At 41.1% G+C, this 25,417-nt stretch overlaps 1 protein-coding gene across 6 annotated transcripts in view; it reads right to left on the reverse strand.

Moving 5' to 3' along the window:
* Nucleotides 1–6,465: 6,465 nt before the first annotated feature.
* Nucleotides 6,466–25,417, reverse strand: part of KCNJ14 (potassium inwardly rectifying channel subfamily J member 14) — a 74,857-nt gene continuing 55,905 nt past the window's right edge. For 2 of the 6 annotated variants that reach the window (XM_039335126.1, XM_039335130.1), the window contains 2 exons: nt 8,663–9,512; nt 6,466–7,927 (listed from right to left, as the gene is read on the reverse strand). In XM_039335126.1, coding sequence (XP_039191060.1) covers nt 7,376–7,927; nt 8,663–9,361 — 1,251 coding nt within the window. In that variant the 5' untranslated portion in view covers nt 9,362–9,512 and the 3' untranslated portion in view covers nt 6,466–7,375. Of the gene's footprint in view, nt 7,928–8,662; nt 9,513–10,243; nt 10,303–11,504; nt 12,658–12,679; nt 15,444–20,373; nt 20,643–25,417 lie in introns of those variants that run through there. The other 4 variants (XM_039335127.1, XM_039335131.1, XM_039335128.1 and 1 more) reach the window with 4 other exon arrangements.

Genomic DNA, 25,417 nt, shown 5'->3' on the forward strand with positions numbered 1-25,417 from the left:
GGCAGACCCTGTGTCTAGTTCCATAGTTAATGGAACCCCTTGTAGCTTCACCTTGAGTGACAGCTTTTTCTTAATGGGCTTGTGTGTGCCTGTCCTGAGGATGCTTCTTCGCGAAGCGCAAAACCCTACCCTATTCTGGCTGGGACCCTGGTACCTTTCAGGTGCAGTTCTTCCTGAGGTTGTACCTTTCGTCGGCCCAGACACACAGCTGCAATGTGTCCTTGTTTGCCGCATGCCCGGCAGGTAGCGGAGCGGAACTTGCAGTCGGTTCTCCTGTGGCGACCTCCACAGCCGATGCACTTGAGTGGAGCTGAAGAGCTTCCCTTCTGATTTCCTTCCTTCGTGGGGTGGAGACGGTCGACTTCCTCGTCCGGATCCTCCTCGGAGTTTCCTTGGACGTCTTCCTGGTGCACAGATGCAACTTCTGGACTGTTTCTGATCGGCCGCATGTTCTTGACGGCGCCGCCTGCTGCTTCTTCTGCGGTGACTTCTCTTAAGGCATCTTGGAAGGACAGTTCTTCTTTGGCGAAAAGCCTCTGTTGTAGATCTCGATGCCTTAAGCCGCACACGAATCGGTCCCTCAGTCGTTCTTCGAGGTCCTTGAACTCGCAGTGCTTGGCGGCCTTCCTCAATGCGGCGATGTATTCTTTGGCCAACTCTCCGGATCGTTGATCCCTCTGCTCGAAGGTGTGGCGCCATGCGATGACGGACATCTTAGGCTGGAAGTGCTCCTTCAGTAGCTTCTTTAGATCTGCGTAGCTAACAGACTCTACTGGAACAGGTGCTGCAAGGTTTTCTGCGATTTCGAAGGCGTCTTGACCGCAAACACAAATCAGGGTAGCAGCCTTCAAGCTCTCTTCCCTCACTTGGTTTGCCTTGAAGTAGTTCTCCGCCCTGGCTACGTAGGACTCCCACCGCTCTGGATGTGAGACGTCAAACTCCGAAAGCCTTCCAACCTTTGCCATCTTCAGGAGACGGGTCTATCAGCCAGCCTACCCCCAAATGCGCACTGGATTGGCGAGTAGCTGCCGAGTCAACGCCGTTCCGCCGCTCAGGACTCACTTGGGTAAGCTTACACTTCTTCCTTTCCAGGTGATGTAAGGCAATCCCACCTTCGTCGCCAGTGTTGAGTCCTTGGCGAAAAGCAGACACGAGAAGCAGTTGTAGTTCTCAGTTTTCTTTATTCTGTGTTCAGCTCACAAGTAGATGGCTTCGGCAGCTCCCAAAACCTCCCAGCTTCTTATATAGACATTTCCCGGGTAAATGCGATACTTTTCCCGCGCCAGCACCCGCGCATGCGCACGGCGCTGGCGACAGCCTGTCTGGTCCCGGCCAGCTTTGCACCTGCCCGGGACTGCCTGCAAACGCCCCGAGCCGTTTGCAAGGCTCAGGACATAACACTGGCAGTTATGTAAGAATGACTCAGGCACTTGGTAACCAGCTTGCAATTAGGACATTGCAGCGTGTCATGGTCATGTAATCACCATTTGCGACCTTCACAGCTAGTTTCTGACAAGCCAAGTCAATGGTGAAACCAGCAGGAAGTTGCAAATGGGAATCACATGACCACAGGACACTGGGATCGCATGGGGATTTGGCTAACAATGATAACTGGAACTGCCACAACTGCCATCATAAGTCAGTGTGGTCATATGACATTGTGCTTTACGGCTGTCATGCAGTGACAGAATCTGTGCCCCTACCATAGTAAAGCCAGGATTACCTATATAAGGTTGCTGTTGTTTCTGCCAAACAGGGCTATTGCTGTTGGGAAAAGGATGCCAGATTTTGTCTACTTCACAGGTTCTTTCTGGACGCTGTTGGTTGGGACTGTGCAGCTGGAGCTGCTATTCTCTTGCAGAATTAGTCAAGGACAGAGACTGCTCATTATCAGATGCTCCCTCCCTTATGTTACCTTGTGCTGCTCAACAGGCTTGTTATTTGTGACACGGGCTCTTTTGTGACATGAGTTTACCTCTAAGAAGAGTGCTAGACCCTTGTTCCGAAATAGCTCATTCGACAGGTCAGAGTCACAGATGCCCCTTCCCCACATGCACATATAAGGGAGAACAATTGGAGAAGCAAAGCCAGAGATTTCTTTGCCTTGTTAAAAGTAAGGATGGCCTCATTTGCTGTAAGTAAAGCAGAACAGGGTTTTCAGGGCAGAGCATTTGTAGCTGATATCTTTTTTGTTGCTGGAAGGTCTGCCCTTCAATACAACCATCTGGCTGTGTTCGTAGAAAGCAAATTTTCTGGCCTCAGAAGCAGACAAGAAAGAGAGGGGCAGGCTGTTGCTAAGAGAGATCTAGACAGTTGCTTGTCTTTCTTGTGTCCTTACCTGGTAATTCACTTAAGAACCCTTTACTAATTAGTAGCTGCAGTGATTTTTGTAAAGTTTTGTAGCAGAAAATTATGTTATCTTACTTAGTACTTAATTGCCACTTAGAAGAAGAAGAATGTCGATAGGGAGAACTGTTTATTGGTTTACAATCTCTCCCAAATAAGGATTTGTCTGCAATGCTTCTGAACAGCCCTGTTTAGGATTACATGGCAAACAATTTGCCAGGTAAGACTTTAGCAGTCACTCTTAATCTTACCTGTTGTGTTAGAACAGCCTTCCCTTAATTTGATGCTTGCCCGCCCCCAAAAGAATTTATGTTTGGCCATCCCTGGGAGCTGCTCTAGGTGTCTAATGCACCTAGAATAGGGAACTCTACAGTACATCATATATTCCCAAGCATCCTTATATCTGTCTGCACAAATCCAGACAATAATCATTAGAAGGCAGCAAAATATAGAATTTTGCAACTCTTTGCTATCTGATGGTGCTTTGAATGTATGTAGCACAGAAATGCATATAAAGTTCCACATGAATTGTAAAACTTGGATGCATGAACCATAGGGGTAAATGCAGCTGTAACTTAGAATTACAATTCATACATTTCTTTATTGCCTAGATAAATGTAAACAACTCAGAGATGCAGTTGCTGACTTACAGTCTAGATGAAATATCTGTTGGATGACAAATGTTGGAAATAACTGAACAATTCTACAAAAAAAAATTGGGGGGATATGTAGTGCACAATGTTTCTTATTTGTTAAATTGACACAGGACTGAGTTAGCTTGACTCGTATATCTAAAAAAGAAACTCGAATGCAGTGCTTGCAATTCCAGTGATGGACAGTAGAGAGTGGGATTGGATCATCTCTCTGGAAGTCTCCATTTCTTCTGCCAGAGTTCTCTCAAAGGAATGGACGAGGTGACAATAGACTGCAGTGGGCTGTTGTCATGGGGGCACTGATAGCGCCGAGAAAAAAAATTGGCTCTCTCAGATAGCAAGGTGTATGAGTGTTGACTTTTGAGCCTGAGGCAGGACAGGGGGTCACTTCTAAATCACTTATGTCAAATAAATTACTCTGTCGATGCTGATCAGTTGGCCATTGGCCAAGCAACTTGGCCAGTGATAGATTTAGCGCTAACACAGAACAGAGATGGAGCATGTTTCTATAGCCCATTTCCAGTGAATCTTAACTGTTTTCATATGTTTATGAAGCTTGTTAAAATAATTTCTTTGGAGTTGTGATACACTTTGCTGTATCCTTTTTTTTTTTTTTAAGCATCTATATCTTTGCTCAGTTCTTTCCACAGGCAACCCTCAAGTTCTGTTTATATGAAAGAATGAAAAGAGGAGAAGAATAGTTCCTTTCAAAACTTTACCTTCGGGTTCCCAGGAGTGTGCCAGGCATTTGAGCAGACGAGGGCCTGATTTTGCCAGCCCCCCTTTGGTTCATTTTTACTGTTGCCAGCAAAAATGTAGTTGGTTGGAAGTGTTAATATTTTTACTTTTTTCTCTGGGTCCCCAAAGTAAGTAGAGGGCTGGGAATCCATGGGATTAACTGGCTGCTTTCTGATTGGCTTTAGTGGTTGCCATGTTCTCTTCTACTTCTTCCCATTTAACCCCTAGGGCTGATTAGGCACCTTTCTTCCTCAAATGAGCTTCATTTCTTAGTTGGCACCTTTTTGTTTCCTGACTCCATCCTTATTCCATCCATCCATCCATCCATCCATCCACCCATTCATCACATTTCTGTACTACCTACCTTTCCTAAGTGATTCTGGATAGCTTACAATAAAAACAAGTTGCAAAATATAAAAGCATAAATAAGAACAAAGTTAAAAACCAAATTAGAAGGTTACAGAATTAAAACTTAAAAAGGGGGAGAGCACACCCCCATGACACCAACCATCTCCAGGGTTCTCTAACACTCTTCAACCCCTGTGTGTAGATGACCAGGCTGAGCCAAGGACAAGGTCAAAAGCATCATGAATTTAGAGTCACCATGTCCCATAAGAGACCTAAGTCCAGCCGCCTTGAAGTCTGTTGACTCTTATCTGCTGCCAATTTCTGCTGACCATTAGTAGATCAGATTCTTGTGTACAGGTGGCATGAAATAAACTCATAGTGCTTTTGAACTCTATCCCGGCTACTTATTTCTTGTGCATAACATTATGCCAATTGGCAGAACCAGGTGTTAGCACTCTTTCTGAAGTCAAGAAGAATGGGGCCCCACCTCACTTCTGGAAGTAAGGTGTTCCAAAGAGTGGGGCCACAGCAGGAAGGCTCTCGTCCTGGATCCTACCATTAAAAAGACTTTAACCAAAGGAATCTACAACAGATTCCCTCTGTCTGACTGGGTGGGATGGGATGATATAATTGGGATGAGACCGTTTCTGAGGTAACCTCCTAAATGTGAACCTCAAGAAGATGGTTCTCAATTGTCCAATACAAATGTTCTTTTATTAAAAGGTTAACCTAGTCTTGTGCATGTTCATTTGTGACATTTAAGTAGTTTTTATACTGCACACTGGTTTCAGAGCTGAAATTAGAGGGGGACATGACTTCAATCAAGAAATAAACCAGGACCCTTCTTGTATATTGAAGGACAAAGATCTGGGACCCAATTTTCCCCAAGAAACTTAGGACATATACTAGCATATGGATCAAAACACAATAGGATTGAGAAGACCTTTATTAAGTTTCCTTAAAGAGCCACTTGCTTTCTTTCAGCCAATCTTCAGTCAAGGTTGATGCGATAATAAAATGTGTGATGGAAGGAGGGAAGATTTTCATATATCTATGAGCCTTGAACTTCTTAAAGAATAATAATTCATAGCCAGTTATTGGCGTAAGAGATAGCCCAAATCTGAAGTATCAGAAAACAAATACAGGTAGGATTCTTCCTCACATATATAAAAATGTAATATGATGATGATGACTGAAAACTTATATTTGTATAATTGTATCTCAGAAATTTGCTTGTCAAGGTATACCAAATATTCCTATCCATGGAAGAAGAAAGGGAATAAGCTGGATGTTAAAGGTGAATGAAGTACAGATAGTTATTATTTTCTTTCTAGACACACCAGAAGCAACATTGGAGTGAGATCCTAGACCTAGACCAAGGTTGGCTGGTTAAGATAGAGAACATCAACAATATGGAAGTAGCCATAGGCAGACACAAGTCACTCAGTAAAGAAGCATGACAAAACAATGTGTATTTGACCTCTGCCCCAATCTGGAGGTAACCTTCACATGTCAATCTAAAATATGCCCGTGGCCTAGAGATTAGAGACCCATGAGAGGATATTTTAAGTTTAAGGAGAATGCTTTATCACTTGAATTTGTCATTTGCTTATGTTGGTGGCGAGAAGTTCTTGACGTTCTGTCACATTATTGGCACCCAAATGAACACTGGGTGCCAGTGCTTTGAGGTCCAGGGTGATAGGAGAGGAATGAAAACTGTGAAGAGGGTACAACCCAATGTGTTTGCCTCTACCCGCCCGTGTTGCTGTCATAAAACAAGATTAATGATGGAACTGTGTCATATTAATCTGAGCTCCCAGCGGCAAATCCAATCTCCGCTATCACCTCTTTGACCTTCAGCCTATGTTGCTACCATCCACCAGCTTGGGTAGCAGCTGTTTGTGTCAGGATTTTTCACAGCTCTAATATGCATCAAGCTTTGGGGAGCAGATGATTAGACTAAGATTTTTAATGTGATGCTAGGATAATCTTTCTTTCCTTCCTCCCCAATCTATCCTTCTTTTCCGGCCATTCCTCAAAGTTAGCCATAGAGCAAGTGGAGGGATGAGAGGCACTGAGCTCAGCAAAATACAAGTTTAAAAGTTCTGATCCAGGTGCCATAACTACTTAACAAGCTTTCATCTGTGTCCCTGAAATCAATGGAGTACATCAGCAGAAGATGAAATATTGACCATTTTTGTTATCACTCATGTACAACATGGGGAAAAGAGCAGAAGAGAACAGATTTAGCTCTAAATCTATAGTTCTCTTTGTTTGCCTTTCAAAAATTAATTTTAGAGTAGGCAGCCTTTCATATCCCTGTTAATATGAAAGTTTATATGTATGTATTCCCACAAGCATGAAAAAAATGATACGGCTATCACAGGTTAAGTTGCATTTTTAATGCAAACACTTGTTTTGTAGTTCCATGTGTATGTTATGCAGTACACTACATTACCCATTCTTATAAAGACTCCTTTATTCCAAGTATTATCAGACCACAATAATAAACTTCTCAGCATGTGTACTTGTTAAGAATTTCCAGTTAATTTTGCAGGACTAATTAGGAAAGGGTTCCTCATCTGCGTTTGAAAAAGTGGTATTCCTGGGGTGTACGATTAGGTTATTGCCCTGTGGATATATCATTTCTATCTCTGAAAATAAATGCACATCTTTAAACTTGGCAGAACTGCTTCATTATAGACCAGACATATTCTAGTTCTGTAGAATTTCACCTAAACCACCATTTCCATTGTTCACAGAATGTTGCTGCTCCATTTGTTTCCTGAAGCTTCAGACATGAGACAGCTACGATGGGGCAGCCACTAGTACAGCGTCATCAAGCATCTTCTTACAGAGTTTTCAAGCTCCTTACAGTAAACATATTGTTGATCCATCAGACTTCCACCTAATTAGTGTTATCTTAATTTGTATTACTACAAACATCAGGTTATACATGGGCTGTTTTGAAGTCCATGAAATGGATATTCTTTCTCGCAAGTTTGCCTGGGCTAAAACTTCCCCTTTCCCCTCACATAGACATAGTGTATATCTGTAACCCCTTAACTCTCCTCAGAGACAAATGATCTAGAAAAGTCTTCCGTTCATTCCATGCTATTTCTTCTAGCAATGACCAAGTTGAGGTGTTTGATTTGGGAGTACAGTCAGTCAAAGTATGAAAATGTGGTACTTTGGCCAATTGTTTTAATAGCCCAACTATGTGAAATCTGATATGGGTGCTACTACCTCTTCTTTCCTCAGCTCTCCTCAGTTGAGGGACAAGAATCACGTCATGTGATAGTGGTTGTTTCATTCTCCATACTCACTCGGTGTTTTCCCTGGCTTTCTTCCTCCTCCTCTTCCTCATGACAGGTTGTAAGTGCCACTTCATTCTCATAGCAGAAGGAAGAACGAGCAGCAGTGGTTCCAATGGGGGAGACCCTGTATTTACGTTGGCTGAGTTCCTTGGCACTGCATGCTGGGGTTCCAGGCACCTCATATGTACGATGGAAGTGCTGGTAATCAACCTCATAGTGCCCACGCCGCTCAAAGAGTACAGGTTCAAAGCGATGTCCCCAGCGCAGTTCACTTGGCAGATAGGAACTACGGCATTGAGTGGTCATGGCAGTAGCTTCTACCATACCTTCCAAAATGACTACCAGTTCAAAGTCAGCGTTGGCCAGCTCCATAGGACCATACTCATAAAGAGGGCTTTCTGCATCAATCTCATGCACAATGGTCACAGGGGAGACCAGAAAAATGCGGTCAGTGCCACTATCAAAGCCCACATTAATATCACTGTGATCCAGGGGAATGTACTCGCCTTCAGGGGTCACACGAGGCTGTGTGAAAAGGAGACAAAGGAAAGAAGAGAGATTATATATTAGGCTTTTTATATAAGACAAGGTATAAAATCCATCCTGTGGAGCCAATAGTCATTTCTGATGGTTGAAAAAGAGATTGAAGTTGTTGGCTCTCTCAGTGTAAAGCCTAGATCAGGGGTCCCCAACCACCAGTTTGTGGACCAGTACCGGGCTGCAGCACAAACAAGCAAAGCCCCATCTGTGGGATGCAGGCAGCACACAAAACCATGCCCCCTCCGGTCCACAGAAAAATCTCTCTCCACGGAACCGGTCCCCGGTGCCCAAAAGGTTGGGGACCTCTGGCCTAGATCACACCAAGGTTTCATTGCATGATTGTCACATGGTATGAAGGGCTTAAACAGCCTATCTGTATTGTGAACATGCTCTACGCCATTCAGAAACCAACCTTGTATTCATCATTCCTTCCAGATCCACATAATTCAACTTCTCACTTCTTAAACCCATTTATCCATCATCCATCCATCCATCCATTCTGTATTAATATTCCTGTAGCTGTTGTTCTCAATGTTCCAGCCAGATTTGTCTCCTCCAAATTTTCTCCAACTTGCTGTCTCATCCTCTTCCCAATCCAGATTTTTTTTTATCCTTTCCTGTACCCCTTCAGTAATTCTAGAATATATCTTAAAATTTCTCCAAATGTCTGGCTGCTTTTTTGTCTGTTACTGATAGGTTTCTCACCAATATTCTCCTTACCTGCAGCAGCTGGGCCCGGACATGGGCCTCTACCAGGTGGCTCTTCCGCAGGTTAGCTACACGCCACATAAGGCAGAGCTTTCCATCTCGCATGGCCACCACAGCAATCTCGCTAAAAACAAGGGTCTCATTGCGTTTCTTTGGCTTGGCTATCTTGGCCATAATGGCACCAATGATGAAGGCATCAATGATGCATCCCAGAATGCACTGCAAGACCACAGCTAGGACAGCCGAGGGGCATTCCTCTGTCACGCTACGGAAGCCATATCCAATGGACGTCTGGGTCTCCAAGGAGAAGAGGAAGGCAGCCATGAAACTGGTGACCTCGGAGAAGCAAGGCCTTGAGTTGGGAGGGTGCTCAGGTGCAAGATCTCCGTGAAGTACAGCAATGAGCCAGAAAGTGAAGCCAAAGAGAAGCCAGGAGAGCACAAAAGAAAGGCAGAAGATGAGAAACATCCAGCGCCAGCGGATATCCACACAGGTGGTGAACATATCAGTAAGATACCGCTGACCCTTTTCACTCATGTTGACAAACTGCACGTTGCAGTGGCCATCCTTCTTCACAAAACGGCTGCGTGGCTGGATGGTGACGAGCTTGCCGTTGTGGCAGTTTTGGGGGGATTCCACTGACCCATCTTCTTGGAGTTCTCCTGCCCCGTCACCCCCACTGAAGTGCCGGATGACTTTGGCCACCCCCATCTCTGAGGTATGGGGAGTTGTCCTGGCCAAGGTGAGGTCAACTAGAGGAAATTGATGGCCCAGCCTGGATGCTGTGCAAAACAAGCTAATCCTGGGGAGGTGTTAACAAGAGAGACTATGGTGCAGGAGCTCTTTATAAGTTTTTGTCAACCTGGAATTGGAAAAAGGAGAACAAAACATACAATCGGCTTAATATATGGCGCTAATTGCAAAAAAAGTTCAATGATTGATTTTTTTCAAAGGAATGGAGGGAAGCTGAACTAAACGGAAAGGCAGAAATTTGTTCAACATTTTAGAGTCACTCAACATATTTTTTAGAAAGGTGTATTTTCTCAGCTTGCAAAATACTTCTAATGTTAGAAGATACTTTGCTTTCCTACAGGATCTCAAACTAGACAGTTTTTTTTTTTTTTTACAGAGTAAGAACCTGCTTTCTTTGAACGTCTCAAAATTTGCAGAATTTTATTGGGGCTTATTGTGATTCCAACCCTAATTTCTAAAAAGAGAGAGGACAGAAGTCAAACCTTAACTAGAAGCCTACATTACTGTGAGCCTCAGGGTAAGAATGGAACTATTAAGGGTAGAGAGTAGAACACAAAGTGCATTCAGCCATGTGCTAGGCTGAAGCTATGGCACAAAATGAGATTGCAGTACTGAACGGCCAAAGCTACTTTTGAACTGGCCCTAATACGATATATAAATATATTTTAAACTGGCAAATGAGCCTCTGTGAAAAACCCTGATTGCTTTGTGACCTTTAAAATGCTTTGATACAAATATTATGCTGTTGTGATTTGAGGATTTTTGTCTCCATGCCCAGATATAGTACTTGCAATTTTAAATCTGTTTTAGAGAACACTCAAATTAAGTTTACTGGCTTACTGTATCCTGCTTCTTTTCAGGTGGACATCATTCACCTTGTTTTAACAATCTTTTTGAACCTGTAAGAATAGAATGCTAGGAGTCAGAAAGATGGTTTTCCAGCACTTAATGAGAGTGACTGCCTATTGGACAATCAATATGCCCTCTGCCATTTCCCATCTGGTCTTCTATTGATTCTCCTGTCAGTGTATCACTTAAAATCAATCTCTAGCTTTGCTAATATAACAATAGTCTTGTTTTTATTAATTTTCACTCTTGTTAGTCCCAGTTAGCACTAAAGACAAAAAAAAAATGTGCTTTTTTTCTGTCTATGGCTGTCATGGGCTGACCTCATTAAGGCTGCAATTTTCTGCATGTTGGCCTGAGGATAAACCCCATAAATCACCGAGAGTGAATGAGATAGGATCAAAGCAAAAGTCTTCCCAATATTGTTTTCATTTGATTTTAGAACTGTCACAAGTGAGGTATTGAGGATTCATTAGGTCCAAGAATAAAATATGCTTTTCTTTCCTCGATTCTCTACCCTGAGCCCTTAGAAACAGAAAACTGACAGCAGAAAAAAAAAACCTCAGTGGTCCATTGAATCTGCCCTTTGAATTTGTTTTTTTTCTTTTTAATTTTTTAAATTTTTTATTTATTTAATTTTTACTTATTTATTTAGACATTTTTATTTATTTTATTTTGTTATTTATTTATTTTTAAATTTTGTTCACCGATAGACATGTGTGTATCCCAAGCATGTTTAAACTTAGTTACTGATGATGACCTCAACTGAAAGTTGGTTGCAGGCTTCCGTTACCTGTGGTAAGCTGGGCGGCCGATAAATTTAATAAATAATAATTGCTCTTTTTGTGAAGAAATACTTTCTAATGTTACTTTTGAATTTCCTTCCTGTCAGCTCCTAGTCTTCTTTGTTCAACATCTATGTTCTTGAATGATTTTGTGGAACTTGCAAGCTTGCTCTCCAGTTCTTCCAAATATATTATCCTTCTATGCAGTTATGTTTTCCTCTGGCCAAACAGCTTGACTATCTCTAATTTATACCTTCAATTGTTTTCTATTAAGTATTGGGGGGGGGGGGAAATCAGAAAATAGTGCATTCACCATTCCTTCCCCTCAATATCTGAATGCTCCACATTTCTATAGCTGTTAAAGGCAAAGAAGACCACCTCCCCATTCCTCCTGATGCTGACAACTTAACCATAATATGATTTTCAACCTCTTTTCACTTTCCATTCTTATTCTTATTCAACTGAATTACCTTTTGGTGAAAAAAAATGCTATTTTTTCTCTCTAATAAAGCTTCTCTATCAATTTGGTTAAGGCACCAGGCAAGAAACTTGTAGACCATGAGTTCTAGTCTTGCCTTATGTACAAAGCCAGTTGGGTGACCTTGGGCCAATCGCTCTCTTTCAGCCCTAGGAAAGGAGGAAAGATAAAACACTTCTGTAAAAGTCAAGAAAACTGCAAGGACATCCCTAGGTAGTCACCAGGAATCAACCTTGATTTGAAAGCCCAATACGCAACACACACACATCCCCTTCAAGAGCTACAGAATATAATCTGGGAAAGTTATTATTATTTTGGCCTGCTGTTGAAATGATGAAGTTTCTCCTATAGAAACCTGCCCCAATTAATTCTTGAGAGTGCAGGCATGGAGGAAAAAATAATATTTATTTTTTTGCTTGTTAAATGTATTTGCTGCCTGTCTTACTGTGGGGCTATTCTAGGCAGCTTACAATATTAAAAGGAAGAAAAAGAAAGGAGTGTAAACAGAATAGAAGTAAAATAGTAGCACCATAAACTAAACAATGGAAAAGAACACAATACGTGTAAAAAGAGTTGGTTCTCTTCTCACATTAAATATTCCAACTAAGAAACAACTTTCCTAACAATAAAAGCAGTTTGTCAGTGGCATTAACTACTCAAGAGAGATGGTGGGGACTTCCTTTCATTGGATAGGATCAAGCAAAAGCCAGAGAGCCATCATTCCAGGATGGATTAATTCAGATTCCTGTACTGACCCAGAGATTAGATTGGACGACCCCTCACAACTTTACAATTCTGATTCTTTATACTACCTTCCCTTCAATGGGTTCTCCACTGTATCCAGAAAACTGATTTGTCCAGAAATACCATCTCCCTTGAGCAGAGAGCATACTTTTGGAGTGGAGTATGTGCTTTATGTTCAGTTAGGTTCCAGGTTCAGCATCTCTGGAGAGTATTGGGACAACCATCTGCCTGACTGTACCAGCTAGCAGAGAATTCAGTATTTCGTAGAGTCCAGAGGTCTAACTCTGAAAAAGGTAGCAACCCCATTGCTCTCACTCCTTTTTCCCTTCTGCTTTTTTTTTTTTTTTACTATTATACCCAGATAATTTTGACAGGAAGTCACTTTCTTAATCTTTTGTCACCTCCCTCCTCTACAAGACTCACCTGCTGTACCTGGGATTTCTTGATTTCTCCTCGTAAGCTTCTCCCCCTTTCTTGGAAAGATGGCATTAGCAACAGAAAGCCTTCAAGCCCCCAAGGAATGACTTTTATCCGGCTCCTGTTGCAGGCACAAGATATGTGCCTAGAAAGTGTGGCCTACGTTAAGTGGGGGATATTGTGCTTATTTATCTGGAAGCCCAGGGTGTGGCCAGAGCCATCAACAGGATTGGCTTCTTCCTCAAGAGTGAGGCCTTCAAAGTCTTTCCAGCCAACAGCCTTTCAAGATGAATTGTTAATCCTTCAGGGCAAAGAAACCAGCCAAAGCCACATTCAGCACCCCAAGGGAAGAAGAATGCAACAGGAAGGAGGAAAACCAAGCTGATTTCCTTCAGAAGATAGAGAATTATCAAAGGGAAGCAGAAATGCTACTGGCTCCATTCAGGGAAACAACCTGCTCTATCCTGCTCCACGTCTATGGGGAACTAAAGGCAGAATTCCAATAAAAATCATGATGGTGGGGTAGCATTTTTAAAATAATTAATTGTGTCTTAGTAATATTTTAATCTTCTACTTGAGATAAATCTGTTATAATTAGAGCAGCAACGTTTTCTGTGGTACTGGAATATTAAAATGTGGCCTCTTGGCCAATGTGCACTCTGATCATTCATTTTCACTGCAACATGACAATCCAGTGCTTAATTTTGAATCATGTAATTCTATTACTGTGGCATGGCTGCTTGATTTGGTAATCAGTAAAACTTTGAATAAAAAGTTTATGCAATGGCGAGAAAGTGGTAGAAAATATATTCTCATTTTGTTCATTCACAGAACAGTAAACCTCTCGCTGGAATACAGTGGCTGCTGTGATGTATGTGTCTCTCCTAAACAGAGTTACATCATGGTTATTTTACCCATTGGAACTAAGGTTGCAAATCAATAAAAAATTTGTCTGGGAGAAATCCTGAGTGCAGGTAGCCTCAGTTAGGACCAGAATTTCTGTGTTTAACCAAGATGGGAGTTAAGTGAACCATACAGTCCTTACTTTTCCCATTAACTTTGCTTGGCTGGAAAGGTCACAAATGGTGATTGCATGAACCAGGGACAATTGTAAATACATGCTGGTTTCCAAATGCCCGAATTCTGATCACGACACCAGATGCTGTGGTGGTCACAAGTGTGAGGAGAAGTCATAAGTGACTTTTTTCAGCGCTGTTGTCATTTTGAAACAAGTCATTGAATGAATGGTTGTAAATTGAGAACTACCTGTGCACTTAGAAAAAAATGGCCTATTTCATCTTCCTAAAAAGCTCTTTTTTCTTTTTCAAGAAAGGAACAGAAAGATTGTCCTGTTAAGGTAGGCTGGATCCAACGTTTTTAAAAATCTAATGTGTAGCCCTGTATTTCATTGATATTCAGTTCTTACTGTGCCCTCGAATGCCTCTATTGTTCTTATCCCAATAGTTCTTTGTGATTGCATGACCTTTGCTTCTCATATTCTGACTTGCTGGTTCAAATGTCATCAGTTCCATCTTGTTCCCTCACTGTCTCTCTTGCACGGATCTGCCTTCCTGACCTCTTAAAATCTGCCTTGCTATCTTTCCTTAACCCTCCCTTTTCTGTGAAGCATTTGAACAACTCCTTACAATTCTGCCTCTGCAATATCAGAGCCAACTTTTTACTTTATGGAAATGTTAATTTGTCCTTGGAAAACTTTTGAGAACTACTATATAAGCTATGTATCACTTGGGGGGTGCCATGGCTCAGAAGACCCCTCTTAGATGCTTCTTGGATCCCAGAAATAAGTCAATTTTGAATTTCTCAAAATGATTGAAATGTATGAGAAGATATAAATCTTGGAAGATTTGATGATCTAAAGGAATTTGTATATTTGCATCTCTATTTTTGTTGCATTAAAAAAAATCTCTGTTCTGAGCAAGAAAAGCCATTTCAATGTTCACTTTGTACATTCTAATATTTATTTTGCCATTTCCAATTCTGGAATATTTATTTCCTGAAAGTTACAAATCTCCCTCTAAAAGTCAGACAGATCGAAATCTCCCCAGATCAGATTTTGGAAACAATATCCTATGAAAACCAAATCGATGTATGGATAATCCACAGTTTTAAAGTGGCCCATTCTTACTATTTGAAGCTAGAATGTTCTTCTGTTGATTATATAATGAGTTGCGATTCTGAAGAAGAGCAGGGTAAAAATCTCATACAGTTGAATGTGGATTTTCACTCTGTCCCTGATTTCATCTGTCTTAATTTCCTTGAAAACAGCTTGGGGCTGCCTTATCAAGTGTCATGCACACTGATGGCATGAATTCACTATATGGAAATCCCAGGATTGCAGGCTAGTTGATAGCTAGAGTGAAAAGTAAAACAAATATTGAGACTAGACAGTGGCAAATCACTTCTGTATCACTGCCAAGAATACATGAATGTATGCACTGGGTAATCACCACAAAGCTTTCTCTTTTTCCAATGAGTGATGCTTCCCTTCTCCTTTATATCAAATCCATTTGCTATATAAATCAATCAGAAGAGAATTGGAAGGGACTTTGGAGGTCTTATAGTAACCCCGCCCCCTGCTCAAGCAGGAGATCCTATACCATTTCAGACAAGTGGCTGTCCAATCTCTTCTTCAAGACTTCCAGTGATGGAGCACGCACAACCTCTAAAAACAATCTTATTCCACTGGTTAATTGTTCTCACTGTTAGAAAGTTTCTCCTTAATTCCAGGTTGCTTCTCTCCTTGATTAGTTTCCATCTGTTGTTTCTTGTCCTGCCTTCTGGTGCTTTGGAAAATAAGTTGACGCCCCTCTTCTTTGTGGCAGCCCCTCAAATACTGGAACACTGTTGTCATGTCACCCCTAGCCCTTCTTTTCTCTAGACTGGCCATACCCAATTCCTGCAACTGTATGTTCATATGTTTTAGTCTTCAGGCTAATTAATTAATTAATTAAACATCTTAATTTCTCTAGTACAACTCTTGTAGCAACCAATGTAACTACCTTTGTGTATGAGATGGGGTAAAAGGAGTATAAAGGTAAGCTAAAAAAAATGCATTGCCTCATCTTCAGGTAAAGTGTGTATTTTTGTTCTCTCCATTGATGGGATTTTTTTTTTTTTTTTAAAAAAGCAGTTTTTAATTGTTAGGAGACCATCATTTCATAACATTCACCTACTGATGAACTGTCCGGTATTCTTGCTGGATTACAGATAGTCTTCGATTTATGATTGCAAATGGGACTAGATTTATGGTTGTAAGTCGTTACAGTTGTATGTCGAGGCCCCCATGACTGGACCCAATTTTTGTGGTGGTTGTTAAGCAAGTCATTGTGATTGTTCAGTGAACGCCACAATCGTAAGTATGAACCCATTCTTCCAATTGGGCATTTTCTGCTGGAAACCGGCAAAAAAATGTCACAAATTATGGTCGTGTGACTGAGGGATGCTGCAACTGGTCGAGCCAGTTGCCAAATGCCTGAAATGTTGCATGAGAGGGGGAGGTGCTATGACATTTTACAACAGCCAGAAATGTTTCAGGCTGTAAAGCACCCATCCAGGCCCATTGTATTTTCAAACGGTTATTAAGCAACTGATCATAAGTCAAGGAGTCTCTGTAGTAACTAGAAACATCCATATCAATATGGATGTGTTCTGTCTCTTTTCAAAATGGTTGTGATCTATCTCTTTTCAGTCATAACTTTTGACTGATACTTGGATGGATGGACAGATTTGCCTATTACAGAGTAGGCAATTTTGGCTCTTTTATGACTCGTGGACTTCAACTCCCAGAATTCCTGAGCCAGCATGGCTGGCTCAGGAATTCTGGGAGTTGAAGTCCACGAGTCATAAAAGAGCCAAGGTTGCCTACCCCTGGCCTATTAATACTGTGACTAAGCATACTTCTGTGAAATGACCCTTGAAGATGACCTTCACATAACTTGAGAAAAAGACTTCCAAGACCTCCATTATAACTTTCAGCTTCTGCTCCACTGAGCACCTTGCCTTGTTTTTCCTTGCAGACAACCCACACACATATGGAAAGCTTATGCTTCCAGAAGTAGCCAATGCTGGGCTTAGTGCTTAAATAACTAGAACTTCACAACAAAGTCAATATATAATCTTGGGCGAGATTTCTGTCCTACAACTCAATTTCTGTCTCTTTCACTCTTCCTCCCTCCCTCCCCTCTTTTATTATTTGCTGGCTGGATATCTATCTATGGCAGGGGTGAGGAACTATGGCCCTTTTATGCCTTGTGGACTTCCAGAATTCCTGAGTTTCTGGGAGTTGAAGTCCACAAGTCATAAAAGAGCCATAGTTTCCCACCTCTGATCTATGGAGATTCTCAATCGTCCAGGTCACGGGTGTCAAACTCGCCACGTCACATGACATGTCGTGACATATCGCAACTTTTTTTGCATTGCTGGAGCTGGGGTGAGTGCAGCCTCCATATGATGCAACTGGCCTGCGGGCCAGCAGTTTGACACCCCTGATCCAGGTCATGGCTGCTCCAAAGGGACTTTTTCCAAAAGGCAACTGTACTTTCTTGATTTTTTTCTTTGAAAATGTTTCACTTCTTATCCAAAAAGCTTCTTGGATGAGAAGCAAAATGTTTTCAAAGAAAAAAAAAAAAAAAAGAAACTCCAGTTGCCTATTGGAAAAAGCAACTTTGGGACTACTGGCTGAATGCTAAGGTGACCAATTGTCCTCCTTTAGGGAGGACAGTCCTCCTTTTGTAAGTTCTGGCCTCCCTCAAAAAGTGTCCTCCTTCATGTCCTCCTTTTCGATATTTGAAGACTAATCTGCATGGCTTCTTTTCCCCCTCATAGAACGCTCAGAACAGCGTTCCGGCACCTTTTTTTGATGGTTTTTTTTTCACCTTTTGCATGAGCTGTGCTACTCCCACTATTGGCTTTTGAAAGCCAATAGGAATTGCTGCTGAGTGCGCCAAAACACCTGGCTGGCAAACCTTGCACATGTAAGTTGTCTGTATTATTGTTGCAATGAATAAAATGTTTCTTTTGTTTATGATATTTTTTTCTTCAATTTATTTGTGACCTCCTTTTCATTGTAAAAAAGTTGGTCACCTTATGAATGCAATCAAGCTCCTGATAAAAGAAAATAGATCTACACTCAGAACTATATGTATTTCTTGCAACATTACAAAAAGCGTAAGATTTGGGAATGGGTGAAAAATATAGTGTCGGAGAGAAAGCACATATGCACACAGCTTTCATACTATTATAGCCCTTTGGCCTGAGGCACAAAGAACTGTTTGATTGTCAAGAAGGAAACACCTTGTGCTTTTTAGTTTTACACATAAAGATAACTTGATGTATGGAGATAAACATATCCAACAAGAATAGGAAAAGCTGACTGATTAAAGTAATGATAGCTAGGAAAGATTAGCTGGAGATGAAAATATAGATATGACCAGCTTATCAAGTCATATTTCACAACAGGACCAATTCAATCCTTAGAACATGTTATAATTAGCATAATTGCCCCCATTATAGCACTGAAATAAAAAAAAAATCCTAGTTTTAAGAGTTGGTGGAACCTGAGTTAATGGCTAAAGACCTCAAATACACTGAAGTGTTCTGATGTCATCAAAAAAAGAGCTTATTAGCTGGAGCACAATTCAGTATTACTATGCAGAAGAGCTGCAGAAGACTGCAAATCAGGATGGATCAGACAGAGAAGAGAGTTTGGATCAGACAGAGAAGAGAGTTTGAGAGAGGATGAGGATGGCTCATTCTTTCTCCATGATTCATTTGGAGTCAGAGAGGAATGACTTTTGCAGGAAGCCAGCATTCTTGAAGGTTGTGTGCATTTGTGGTGTTTTAGAGCTGAGTTGAATTGCAACAGGTTGCTATACTGCAGACACATTGTGAATGCAACCACTGGTACTTTTTTTACCTAGGAATACTGCGGGTTGTATTCACAATACATTTGAAAGACTCTTGGTTTGACTAGCAGATGAGCAACTGGAAGTATTGTAAATACAGCTTTACTCTCTTGTCTTTGTATTTGCAGGTATTTGAATAGTATAAAAAAGCTCATATTATGAAAACTACACAGAGATGTAGTACATGGATTTTAGACAGGATCCTCCTTTGTCTGCAGGCCTCTGTGTTTGGACAGAGTCTTAATCCTAACTGGAATGTGTTTTTGTAATTCAAACACTGCCTTTTAAAATGTGAACTGCAAAATATTAACCAAACCTCACCAACAGCATAGCATTTTTTGACAACATTTAGGGCAGGGGTGTCAAACTGCTGGCCCGCTAGCTGGTTGCATCATGTGGAGGCCGAGCCCACCCTAGCTCCAGCAATGCAAAAAAAGCCACGACACGTTGCAACACGTCATGTGACGCAGTAAATTTGACACCCGTGATTTAGGGCTTTCTTTTTCTATCCCCATCCAATGTTGAAGAATGTTTTCTAAGGATCAAATTAGCCCTGTACATGTATTAGAGTTTAACTGAGGAAAATTGAAAATGGAATGCATTTAGACCAATGTTTCTCAGGTTTGGCAAATTTAACTTGTGTGAAGTTCAATTCCCAGGATTCCCCAGCCAGGAATAGTTGGGAGTTGAAGTCCACACATCTTAAAGTTGCCAGTGTTGAGAAACACTCATTTAGGCATTTCCTCCACAATTTACCCACATGTCACATTCAATTCAGATGTTATGCATTTACAGTGAAGATTTGAAACTTGGTTTTGGGAATGAGGATCTGGAGAAGATCACAAAACCTTAGATTTCTCACCCACTGCAGCCCATACAACCTATTATTCATTATTCTAGAATCATATAGAATGAGGAACAGGGAAATTGGAAGTATTTGTCCAAATGTGCAATGTTCCCTTGGATCCAAACCACATGAAGTCATTCAAGGCTCAACAGAAGTAGCTTATAACACCCAACTGTCCCTGCTATTTTTCAAACTCCAAGGAAAGTTTTTAAGAAGAGACTGGACAGCCATTTGTCTGAAATGGTATAGGGTTTCCTGCCCGAGCAGGGGGTTGGACTAGAGGATCTCCAAGGACCCAACTCTGTTATTTTGTATTCTGTATTCTGCCTATTATTGTTCTTTCTTCAGATTCCAGTTTCTTCTGCCTCGACTGAGATCAGGTGGACATTATCCCTCCTTTTGAGACCGGCCAACGTGCAGAGCTCTGGGGTAGAATATTGTAAGGTCTACATTTTTTTTGTTCATTGTTCACTCCTAAGGAGATAAAGAACAAAGGCACATCTGTCAGAAATCTGATTGACTTCTGAACAGATGAGGGTTTTGCCCCAGGTGTGCCTACGTGCAAGAGTGTGAGAAAAAAAAATAGACAAAGAGAGCCTCTAATCACAGTCCCTCCATCTACAAATGGCAAGAAGTCTTCCCCAGGCATGCTGAGCATTTAAGGCTGTCCAAGGTAAATTTGGACTATTAATATCTGTCAGATGAGAACTTACTCTTTTTGGTCTAGGTTTTTCTTTTGTTTAAAGAATGGCTTCTTGTAATACCAGGATCAAAACCCAAAGCTTTGGCTGCTTAACTCTTTGATCCCAACGTAATTCCCAGATCCTTGAGATAGCTGGCAGATCTTTGGAAATTTGGATTTGGATTTTTAAATTTAACAGTCAAAGCTTTGTGATTAAGGACACCATGCTGGAAAGCAGAAGTCCCACCTAAGGCACAAAGCAGCTGGGTGACTTTGAGCCGGTTCCTCTTCCTCAGCTCCAAGAAGAAGGCAATGGCAAACCACTTGCAAAAACATTCCCAAGAAAACTGCAGGGACTTGTCCAGGCTGTTACCAGGAATCAACACTGATGACACAAAATTCTTATTAATAAAACTCATAATCTGAAATAATTGTGTAAGCTAAAGTTTGCAATAGCTTAAAAAGTGAGATATATACAGGTGATCCTGTACTTACAACAGTTCATTTAGGGACTACTCAAAGTTACAACAGCACTGAAAAAAGTGACTTATGACTATTTTTCACACTTATGACCGTTGCAGCATTCCCCGTCGTCACGTGATTTACATTTAGATGCTTGGCAACTGGTTCATATTTATGACAGTTGCCGCATCCCAGGGTCGTGTGATCCCCTTTTGTGACCTTCTTGACAAGTAAAGTCAATGAGGAAGCCAGATTCATTTAACAACTGTGTTACTAATTTAACACCTGAAGTGATTCACTTAGCAAATGTGACAAGAAAAGTCACAAAATGGGCAAGACTCACTTAACAAATTTCTCACTCAACAACATCAATTCTGGGCTCAGTTGTGGTTGTAAGTCAAGATCTACCTGTAAGAGTGTATATATAATGCAAATGTCCACCTTTTGTAAGACATCCTGATTGCATACTTTCCTCTGGACATCTCAAAGACAAAATATTCTATCGATATGTTGCCAGAACCTCAGTCAGGAGGTGAGATTACACTTGGGCAAAACAAGTTGAATCCAGATGACCTATGGATTCTACAGAGTATCTAAGGGCCCAGCGCTTCTTGCTTCTCTTCTGTGCCTAGCTTGTGTTTGTAGAGCTAGTGAAAATAGGGTAAATAGCCAATTAAACTTTCATGGGTAGGTAGCCCAACCAGTTATTTCCCAGAACATCTGAACCTTGCCATATTTTAATATCTTAGGAGTTTCTTCTCCATGTCCAATATCCATGAGAAATTGACAGTCCTTCTAGATGAGGTTTAGACTGCAGACATTCACTGAACTTGGGGAGAATCCAGACATCAGCACCTATAGCCAGTTTGGTTTAGTACAGGGGTAGGCAACCTTGGCTCTTTTATGACTCGTGGACTATGCTGGCTCAGGAATTCTGGGAGTTGAAGGCCACGAGTTATAAAAGAGCCAAGGTTGCCTACCCCTGGTTTAGTGGTTAAGGCATCAGGCTAGAAACCAGGAAGTTATGAGTTCTTTGTCTTAGACATGGGTGACTTTGGGCCCAGTCACTTTCTCTCAGCCCAACCCACCTCATAGGGCTATTATTGTGGGGGAAACTGGAGGGAGAAGGAGTATCCGGTATTTTCACCATCTTCAATTATTTATAAAAATAATGGTGGTGGGATACAAATAAATAAATAAGTCTCTTGTTTTTTACAGATAGTCCTTGACTTACACCACAAGGGAGCCCCAAATTTATGTTGCTAAGTGAGACATTTGTTCAGTGAGTTTTGCCCCATTTCACGACCTCCCTTGCCACAGTAAAATTAGTAACACAATTACTAAGTGAATCCAGCTTCCCCAGTGACTTTGCTTGTCAGAAGGCCACAAAAGGGATCGCATAATCCCGGGACACTGCGACCGTCATAACTAGGAATCAGTTGCCAAGCATCTGAATGTAAATCACATGACCATGGGGGGGGGAATGCTGCGAAGTGTGAAAAATGGACATCAGTCACTTCTTTCAGTGCTGTTGTAACTTTGAATGGTCACTAAACAAAATGTTGTAAGTCGAGGACTACCTGTACTGCCTTGGACTTGCATTTCTTTTTCAGAAAGGGTTAGAAGGAAAATCTGGATTAGTGGTGCCTTTTGGTTGGTAACACTAAAATCTTTCCATCTGGAAGAAAAAAAAATCTTTCTGCCAAATAGTGCAGTATACAAAAATTCATATTGAGTAATGCATACATTACAGCCTAAAATGTTGTGCATTGGGCCTCTCCATTCATTTTAGTTGCGTTTCAGTCAAACAGTTGTTTCTCTATTCATCAAGATCTAATAAGATCAACTTGTATGTCAACTATTTATTGCTGGCTGGATCTTAATGTTAACGTGCACAGTTTTTTATCTATGAAATCACCTTGGAAGCATATTGCAGTCTTTTCTATTTCATGAGATTTTAAGATACTTATGTTTAGCTGGATTTTGCTCTTAAATACGTTATTATCTATATCAGTTATTCTTTTGGGGGGGGGACCTCTGTGGTATATGTAATTGTCCTTATGGTCTCCCTGGTTACCTTTGGACCTTTCTGAAGATCTGTTTTTTTCTGATTAACATCTTTCTATATTTGCTAGGTTTTTTTTTTTTTTGCTGACTGTACTTACTTTCATTTCAGAAAGTTTCTCCCCCCCCCCCCAACATCCAAAGGAAATGATTTTAATAAATAACTGAAAGACAAGCAATCTGATGCACAGTACATGCACATCTTTCTGACTGTACCGGCATATCTTTTTATATTCCAGATATAAAATCTGGAAACGAGAGCTATCCTAAACACAGGATTTTATGGATTTCTCCCACCCTATAATTCAAGCTAATTGAAATGCATTTTATCTGCTTGATGGCTCTGCACTGTGTATCTGTGTGAAAGAGGGAGAACCATCTGTCTATCTCCTAATGACAAGCTCCTGTTTTGATTGATAACGGGGGCCAGAAAGCTGGAGTAAAACCTTGTTGCTGGTGCCAGAGACCAGCTGCCCTTGTTCAGCTGCGCAGAGGACACCATTGTGATCTGTGCTGGATCTAAAATTTAGAGCTACAGTGTATAGGAAGGGTGAGGATTGGGCTGAATGCAGCAAGCAGAGATCTTCAGTGAAATTCGGCATCCACATTTCAAGGTGTGAAGGTCATATCTCTCCCCCCCTTAAGATGTAGCTGATTGTTAAACTAATGAGGGCCAGTAAGATATGAAAACTACTAGATACAATTGTGCTGTGGTAGACAGAATCTGGTTCAATTCATTCCCAGGACTGGACCAATTACAGATAGTCCTCGATTTACAACCGTTCATTTAATGGTTGTTCAAAGTTACAATGGCACAGAAAAAAAGTGATTCCTTGCACTTATGACTGTCGTATCTTCACCACAGTCACGTGATCAAACTTCAGGTGCTTGGCAACCAACATGTTATTTATAATGGTGGCAATATCCTGGGGTTCTGGGGTTATCATTTGTAACCTTCCCAGGGAGCTTCTGACAAGCTAAGTCAACGGGGGAATCCAGATTTGTTTAATGACCACACGGTTCACTTAATAACTAGTGATTTTGCTTAACAACCATGGCAAAAAAGGTTGTAAAATGGGGCCCAGCTCACTTAACCACTGCCTTGCTTAGTGATGAAAATTTTGGGCTTAATCGTGGTTATATGTTGGGGACTATCTCTATTTACTTTCAGCCTATTTACTGACAAATCTCATGCTTAGATGTGTCTGCATGTAAATATATAAATATCTGTGCACTGATTAATCAGGGGCACCTTTTTGAGTCAGTAAAAATATTTCCCATTATAATTGATCTTTTGGATAGACACTGCAGTCTTGCTGATTTTGCAGGAAAGGCTTTTATAGCATCTATCCCTAGTGTTTTTTTTCCCCAATGGAGTTGATCTACATTTTCACCTGTGACTCTTTAAAATGTACTCCGTCATTTTTGTGTGTGTGTGTGTGTGTGTGTGTGTGTGTGTGTGTGAAAGAGAGAGAGAGAGAGTGACACATGCATGTCATGCACTCACACAAACAGTGTCAGGCTCCAAAAACAAAGAAATACATGAAGAGTTGATTCTAAGCCAGGGGTCCCCAATCCCTGATCCATGGCCCACTACTGGGCTGTGAGCCATTTCGAACTGGGCTGCGGAAGCAGCAGGCATGTGCATCCCCATTTGCATGATCAGTGGATGAGCGCCTGCTTATGCGTTCCATTTGCAAGAGTGGCAGGTACACAAGCCTGCCACTTGCGCAAATGGAACTGCGTGCGAACCCTTGCATGCCACTCCTGGCGAAGTATCCCCTCTACTCTGTTCTGAGCTGTTCCTCACCCATAGAGAGAAATCTTGCTAAACTAAAGCAATATTTCTGGACACTAATAGGTGGACAACCCATCTCTTCTTTTTTTTTAATTAAAAGTTTTACAATTTTACAATAATATCCCTCACCCACTACCTCCCAGCCCTCCCAAAAATCCTCCCCCCCCTCTTCCCAGAGCTGAATACAGGATTAACAAGAACTGAAAATACAAAACATTTAAACTTAAGTAAACCTAAAACAAAAATTAGATTAAAAAAATCCAATATATATATATAATAAAAAGGTCCAATATATATATATAATAAAAAATACTTATTGTCTTAAACTTTAAACATAAATTATTCAAAAGCTAAATAATATCTTTTAATATCATCCTTATACTGTATAAAATTTATCCATCTTTTCCACACCAAAAGGTGTTTCTCTTGGGATTGATCTTTCAAATAAGCAGAAATTTTTGCCATTTCAGATAAATAAGAAACTTTAAAAAACCATTCCTCCAAGGTAGGCAAAAATTCCTGCTTCCAATATTGTCCTATCAACAACCTTGCCGCTGTAATTTCTCACCATAGAGAGAAATCTTGCTAAACTAAAGCAATATTTCTGGACACTAATAGGTGGACAACCCATCTCTTCTATGCTTCTTTGCCCAGCCTCATCGTGCCACACGTTAAGAAGGCCAAATGAAGATTTGTTTTCCTGTTGGTAGTGACACTTGGTAAGAGGGAAAGAAAGCCAAGGGAATCTGTCAATCACTTTCATCAACTTGTCTTTCCTTAAAGCACTAGGGTAGCACCATTTCTTGGCAAAATAGTGCTTGGCAATGAAAGCAGCACTATAATGCTTATGTGCTTTTTAGCTGGCTCCCAGAGAGGATGAAAGCATTTCAACCGGACCATCTGGCTGTGACCTTTCCTTTTCCCTTCTCTCCGCATTTGGAAGCACACATTGTTTTGCAATTTTGCT

This window comes from Crotalus tigris, unplaced genomic scaffold, assembly GCF_016545835.1.
Source record: "Crotalus tigris isolate CLP2741 ecotype Arizona unplaced genomic scaffold, ASM1654583v1 scf7180000017639.5415321, whole genome shotgun sequence".
NCBI classification, from domain to species: domain Eukaryota; kingdom Metazoa; phylum Chordata; class Lepidosauria; order Squamata; family Viperidae; genus Crotalus; species Crotalus tigris.